Source organism: Apis dorsata, unplaced genomic scaffold (assembly GCF_000469605.1).
Source record: "Apis dorsata unplaced genomic scaffold, Apis dorsata 1.3 scaffold_444, whole genome shotgun sequence".
NCBI classification, from domain to species: Eukaryota; Metazoa; Arthropoda; class Insecta; order Hymenoptera; family Apidae; genus Apis; species Apis dorsata.
Genome location: NW_006263692.1, coordinates 301,206 through 309,427, shown reverse-complemented (window position 1 = coordinate 309,427; position 8,222 = coordinate 301,206). Strand labels below are relative to the sequence as shown.

Genomic DNA, 8,222 nt, shown 5'->3' with positions numbered 1-8,222 from the left:
TTTTTCTTTTTTTTTTTTTTTTAATAAGAGAGAAAATAAATTAAATTTAAGTATAACCTAAATTTTAACTTAAAATTTAACCTTTTCTAAAATATTCTTAAAAGAAATTAAAATAAAAATGATTCAAGAAACAATATATTTTTTTATATAATTGCCAAATTGGATTCTCAAGTAAAACACTTACATTTTAAAATTCTGTTCCTTAATAATTATACTATTATAGTTTATATGAATTTCCACGAATTATGTAATCGTATTCTTATGACTGTATGGCTATATATTATGTAACAGAAAAATTCAATTAAAATAAATTTTTCGTAATTAAAATAAATCATTGTAGATAAAAAGTTTCGATTGGGAATGAGTTTTTTATTACTATTCGTAATGCCACTGACATTTCTGGATTTCCAGGAATCTATTTTAAAATGATAATGTAAGATTTAGAAAATGGCTAAAAAAAACTGATTGATTGCTATTATTTAATAGTAAAGATTACTTCATCTTTTAACATATTAAATTCATTTTTCATCCATGCTAGAATAGAGAAAAAAAGTTATATTATTATGCAATTATGAATATTATCAAATGGAATTAACAGTTCGAAATAGAATTTTAATGAAATAAAAATAAAGGAAAAATCAGATGATTATAAAATTATGACTATGAAATATTTGAAGTTTGATAAAATCTTTATTAATTAATAGAATGTTTCATAATAAAATATTCTGTCTGAAAATAAAAATAAAAAATGGAAAATTGAATTGATCAGTTGCAATTTATCACATTGCATAACTAAAATATAAATTAAACGTTATCGAGTGTATATAATGTGTGTAAAATATGTATTGAATGCTTTTAGGAAATAATTTAAAAAGCAAGCTTTCTTAAAAAAAAAAAAAAAACAACGATAAAAATCTTTCTCTAAAAGTGAAAAAATATGTTTCAAATATTTATCACTTAAATTATAGTTCTACTCGAACACTAAATATCAAAAATTGATGCTCTCTTCTTTAGACTCATAGATGACATAATACTGTTTGTTGGAATAAAAATCGGCCACTAAAAAGAGAGAATATCATTAATAATTCTAATACTTTGTAACTACTTGTTACAGTAGTCATAATTACTACATAATACATAGTGGTTCACTACTTGAATATTTTTTATTTTTCAATAAAGTATTAACTAATAATTTTTTATTCTTACTAGAAGTTTGTGAGTTAAAAATGTGGAGAATAAGTAGTACAATAATGCTTATATCAGCAAACATTTATTAAAAAGAAAGATGGTTTGAAATTAAAATAATTTTAAAATTTTTAAGAAGTAAACGCCAAGAATAGACATCCTTCAATTCATCAGTATTTTGAAAATTTTTGTTTCCGAGAAATTATCTTCAAGTACTTTTACATTTGGACGTCAAAATAATGAATATATATGAATTCTGAGATTTCAGAAAGTAGCAAATGAAGATGTAAATTTCAATGAAATGAATTTTCGAATTTTGAATACGTCTGTAAATCAGTTAATAAACAATCATAAACAATAACAAACAATTCAAAAGTTCTTTTATATTATATATAAAATTTCCAATCTCAATTCTTTTTTGTTTTTTCTATTCCTTTTATTTTTAAATCTATTTTAATGTCAAAATTGAATTATATATTTATCAAGATTTCTTTACAAAGATGTTCTTATAATCATTTCTCATATATCTCAAGACTTCTTGTTGTTCTTTAAAAATATGAAATAAATATTATTAGTATGACATTTATCAATTTTAATATTTTATTTTTAAAAATTATTCTTTATAGTTTTTTTTTAATGCTCGATTTTATCACTCATGCGCAAACACAGTATTTTAAAAAATATTTTTCTTCATCTTTGGAAATGAATGAATATTTATCAGCTGTTGTAAATTCTAATAACAACTTCCTGGATTTTACTGCTGCTTAATCGCCATCTTGCATTTCTGAATACAGTAAAGATATTGTTAGAAGTTTCAATGAGTCAGTACCATTAAAAATATAATATTATGTTATAAAAAATTATTTTTGCATCAGAGTTATTTTTATCTTTTTATAAATCTTATTATTAAGTAATATTTATTAAGTAATATTATAACTTATTTATGATTTTTCAAATTTATAAAATGTTAAAAATCTTCGATTTTTTCGAATATATCAAGAATAACATCAGAATGTATAAGATACATTTATTAAAATATTATTTAATTTTATTTCCAAAAAAAAATTACATAAAATGTTAAATTAATCAATAATAATATTGAGCAATAATGATAATTCAGCAAAAATAATTTCAAGTAGTTTTAAATTTATCCATAAAAATATATATTCAATAGGATCAATATTTTAATATCGTGCTGCACAATTACTAAAATTTCATTATTTTTCAGATATGTGAATAAATATGAATAAATTTTCTCGAAAATATATATGTACATATAAATTTTTGTCAATGACTGTACTTTCGAAAAACATATCTCTGATTGACGTGAAATTTAGAAAGGTTAGAGAAAAGCGATGAATTATAATTTAAAATTTTAGCTTTGAATATTTATTAATTTCCGAAATATTAATAAAAAGGTTTCTATAGAATAGAATATTGAATTCTATATACATTTTAGATACAGATGTAACTAACACATGAAATTTATACAAACGTTACTAATGCAATAATCTATGCCATAGATCGTTATCATGTCCTCGAATGTAAAATAATCGATGACACAATAAAACGATACCAATTTCAATGCATTAGATATCGCAAACATAAACAATTATTATAATTTCAATCGTCTAAGGAATATTTTCTATTTTCAATACAATCGTCTCGTAATATATGAAATATATAATAACAGTCTCTTAAACTTTATGTTTTAACTTATCAACAGAGTTACCGAGTTGATCAGAATTAATTTTTAGAATTATCTACAATGGTTGACAATGATTATTTTGATTATTATTTTTTTCCATTTTAATTTCACATTTAATTTCACTTTTTTCCATTTTAATTTCAATATCAAAAAATATTGGGTTTCAATAATTATAATTAAAATTTTAGAATTAAGATTCATTTTTCCTTTTCTTCTTCTCTCTAAATTAAAAAATATATATATATTTTTTTCAAAAAAATATTTTTTATATATTAATGATTTTGAATTTTTAATCTTGTTTTAATTGCACAAATCCATAATCTATTATATTTAACTATCAATGTTTATATTAAATAAAGCAAAAAAGATATTATTATCTCTATTTTACTTCATGTAATGTAAACTTCAATTATACATAATAAATATTTATATAAATATAAATTTATCTATGTATTATTTATCCATATATATTTATATAAATATAAATCTTAATCCATATTTTTGAATATCAACTTTTGTATTCTGGCTTTTAGAATCAATTTTGCACAAAAAGTGCCACGATATAAATATATATACATAGGATTTATTTATATTTATTGTTTTTATACTTTATTATTATCTATGAATACTTAATTATTTACTAATTATAATCATATTTCTTATATGTTAGTCGCAAAATTTAAACTAAAATATCTTAAAAAAAAAAACTTTCTTGGATTTTTAAAATAAAAAAATAAATTTTCTGGAATTTTTCATTTTTCCACAAATTACTATTATATAATTAAAATTATAACTTAATACTGAAACATCAATGGAAATATTGGAAAACAAAGAAATGCAATTTGTTTTATCTCACCAATACATAGAAAGTCATTATTGCAGTTTATATTTATCACCCAACTTTGTCACTTCATGCATATTGCACTCCTTTCCTTAGAATTTATTACTACACTATTTTGCAAAAAGATCTCAAACGACTTGCATAAGTATTTTCTGCTCTATTGTAATTTTCACGTGAATCTTTTAACAAGAAAGACAATATGTCTTTCTGGTGGTTATTGATATTATATTTTGGTATAATTTGTCAAAGAATTACAAAAGCCCATCATCATTCGAAAGATTTCAAGGCAAATGCCTTAAAAGTTGTACACCAATGGAAATACTTCGATTATAATTTCGGTAGCAACGAAAGAAGACAAGCTGCAATTCAATCTGGCAAATACAATTATAAGAATAATTTTCCAATAGACGTCGATCGATGGCATGGTAAAGTATACAAAGTGTTAATAATCATAAAACATCTTTGTAGAATCGATTCTACAAATCAAAATAAATATGCAAAAATATCAGTTGAATAGTTCATTTCTCAAGTTATAAAAAGTTCAAGTTTGCATTAGAAAAAACGAGACACAAATAAAGAATTCTATTCTTATCATTCTATCTTCGCCTTACTTCTTTTAGCGCAAAATTGTTCATAATTTTATAAATAAAAAACATTTTTGTATATCAAAACTTTTGTGTTTGTTTTAGTCTCTAATATCAATTCTTCAAAAGAATTCCATATTATATATATTATAATATATTAATATATTAATATCTTGTATATTTTGAATGAATATGTATTTACATCTTGTGCATCAAAATAATTTATATTAGATTATTGCAGATCAAATTAATATAAAAAAATTTTATATATTTTATAGGTTTATTGAAAATAATATTAATAAAAAAATTCGATACATCTTGTCTTTTGAAGAGCAAGATTAAAATTATTACAATTATTCTTAATTATATTAATTTGATTAATTGTTATTAGTAATTCTTTTCATTTTTTATAATTATATTTGTTAATATTATATTTGTTAATATAATAATTCTTTATACCAACAGAATACAATTTTTTATATGTTATGCTGAATTTTAAATCTGCAATAAAAAATATTCGATTAAAATAAACACATATTATGATATGAGATTACATTATAACAAAATCTTATAATACGTTATTATAATACGTTATAATTCTTTAAATGTTACTTATCTTCGAATTATAATTTGGCAGATTAGAAAAATCAATCATTATGTATGCAACAATCTAATTCTTAATATTTTATATTTTTCGTTCTAGATAAAACTTTTGTCACCATAATAAGAAATAATGGTGTGCCTTCGTCTTTGAACGTGATATCTAACAAAATTGGCGATAATGGACCACTTCTGGAACCCTATCCTAATTGGTCGTGGGCGGAAAATCAAAATTGTTCTGGTATTACGAGCGTTTACAGAGTTGCGGTAATTAAGAACTGTTTTCATGTTGGAATTATAATAGACTTCTATAACATTAGAGATACGTTATATGGATGTATTATGATGAAAAATCAATCATTTTCTTGAGTGTTGATCCATTTCTCCAGTAGAATTTTTCTATTCTTTATTTTTTGATAATATGTTTCTTTGTATCATTTCCTCAAATTTCACTTTTGTACTTATTTTCCAAATTTAATTTAATCGTACCACATGGCGACAACAGTGCAATTTTTATTATGCGTTATAAAAATAGTATTGTTCTATTATATTCTATTTTTCTTTTTATAGAAAGAAAAATTCAATTAATATATTTTATTATGATATTCTATTTAGATTGACGTATGGGATAGATTATGGGTTTTAGACAATGGTATTAGCGGTGAGACATCTGTGTGCCCTTCGAAAATTGTCGTCTTTGATTTGAAAACTTCAAAATTGTTAAAACAAGTTAAAATACCGCACAATATTGCGATAAATTCTACTACTGGAAATAGAAATCTAGTAACTCCAATCGTTCAAAGTTTTGATTATAATAATACTCTGGTAAGTCTTGTTTGATCACTTTGAAACCAATTTTAGCAAATTTTTTAAAAAATTCATTTTAGCATAAAAATTATTAATTATTGAATTTTTAGGAAACTAGATAATTAATTTCAAAAAAGTTGATCAATTTAATTTTGATCAAAATTAATAATATTTTTATATTAAAATATATTCGATATTTCATAGAAAAGTTTTTATTAATAACTTCTTAATAAACGTCAAATAAAATCTTCATAATTTTCATTATGAAATCATTTCAGCATAATTCTTCTTCTAAAACAAATTTAAAGAAAAACAATTATAAAGTTTGAAAGTTCAAGATATTAATTATTATAATATATAATATAAATTCTATTATAAATTACATTTATAATAGGTATACATAGCAGACGTCGAAGGTTATGCATTGATTATTTATAACAATGCCGACGATTCTTTCCAACGATTGACTTCGAGCACTTTCGTATACGATCCCAGATATACCAATTATACTATCAATAAAGAAAGTTTCACGTTGTACGATGGAATTTTGGGTATGGCACTAAGTCATAAAACACAAAATCTTTATTATAGTGCTATGTCTTCTCATAATTTGAATTATGTCAACACAAAACAATTTACACAAGGGCAATTTCAGGCTAATAATGTACAATATCAAGGGTATGTAGTTAAACAATGTTTTTTCATATTATATATTAAATGATTTAGATACTTATATTCTTTTGTTTGTTTCACAGAGCCTCGGATATCTTATGGACTCAAGCGAGCGCTAAAGCAATATCGAAAACTGGTGCTCTTTTCTTTGGACTCGTGAGTGATACAGCACTTGGTTGCTGGAACGAGAATCGGCCACTAAAAAGGAGGAATATCGTTAGTAATTGCAAATATTTTTTTTTTCTACAGCATTCATAAGTAACAATATATTTATTTCGAACAATATAGATTGTCTTGTTTCTAAAGTAGTATTTTTCGAATAAAAATTTTAATTTAATTGTATCATATATATAGTTAATATTCTCAAAATACTGTGTCTTTTTTGATAAACAATTTCTTTAGAAAATCAATTTTGATTTTTTTCTCAATATATAATATAATATAATATGATATAATATAATATATATAGTCTGTTCTGTATAAATTTTTCGCAAAAAATTTATTTCTTTATTTTCAATTTTAAATAACAAACAGATAATCTAAATGTCAATAATCTAAATAACAAAAGATAATCCCAATAATATGTTAGAAACTATTTTTTTAAAAGTCAATAAAGATATTGATTTCAATTTATTTATAAATATAATTATATTTTTAAATTGTTTAACAAAGACACATTTTTATTACATTATAATTATTTTTCGTGACGATTATTATTATATTTTAACTATTTAAAATTTTAAAAATGAGATCATTATACTTAATATATGAGTATCACTGTGTTAATTCTATGATACTAATAACATTAAATATTTGTTACATACTGTGTAAATAAAATACAAATTATGTTAAAATAATTTTCAAATTTTTAGGAAATAGTCGCCAAAAATAGCGACACTCTTCAATTCATCAGTGGTATAAAAATTTCCAAGGAAATATCTTTAAGTATTTTTGGATATCAAAATAACGAATATATATGGGCTCTAAGTAACAAATATCAAAAAATAGCAAATGGAGATTTAAATTTTAATGAAGTGAATTTTCGAATTTTAAATGCGCCTGTAAATCAATTAATAAGTAACACTCATTGCGAAAATCGCAATACAAATTTTTTCTGAATTCTCCTTTGATCTTACTATTTTTGAATTTATTATTAATTTTATTGTAATGTCCAAATTAAATTATATATTTATCAAGATTTCTAGTTGTTCTTCAAAAGTATGGAATAAATATTATTAGTATAACATTTTTCAATTTTAATATTTTATTTTTAAGAATTATTTTTTGTAGTTTTTCTTTTAATGCACGATTTTATAACCTATGCGCAAAATATTTTAAAAAATATTTTTCTTCATATTTGAGAATGAATGAACATATCAGTTATAAATTCTAATAACAGTTACCTGGATTTTACTGCTACGTAATTGCCGTCTTGCATTTCCGAATACAGGTTAAAATATTGCTAGAAATTTCAATGAGTCAGTGCTATTAAAAATATAATATTATGTTATAAAAAATTATTTTTGTATCAGAGTTATTTTTATCTTTTTATAAATCTTATTGTTAGGTAATATTTATTATAGTTTATTCGTGATTTTTTCAAATTTATAAACTTGTTAAAAATCTGCGATTTTTTCGATCATACTGAAAGAAATTAAAATATTGTATAATTTTATCTTCAAAAAAAGTTACATAAAATTTTAAATTAATCAATATTCATTAATATTGAGAAAATTATTATTTTTTCAAATAATCGTCAAATTAAAATTAAGAATAATTTCAAATATTTATTATTTTATATTTTTTCTAAATCATAAAAATACAT

General features: G+C 21.6%; 1 protein-coding gene across 1 annotated transcript; it reads left to right on the top strand.

Moving 5' to 3' along the window:
- Nucleotides 1-3,794: 3,794 nt before the first annotated feature.
- Nucleotides 3,795-7,917, top strand: LOC102678175 (major royal jelly protein 5-like). The gene is made up of 6 exons (XM_006619856.2): nucleotides 3,795-4,159; nucleotides 5,022-5,185; nucleotides 5,534-5,743; nucleotides 6,120-6,403; nucleotides 6,481-6,613; nucleotides 7,270-7,917. The coding sequence occupies exons 1-6, from the start codon at nucleotides 3,934-3,936 to the stop codon at nucleotides 7,513-7,515; spliced, it is 1,263 nt and encodes a 420-aa protein (XP_006619919.1). The 5' UTR covers nucleotides 3,795-3,933; the 3' UTR covers nucleotides 7,516-7,917.
- Nucleotides 7,918-8,222: the final 305 nt, after the last annotated feature.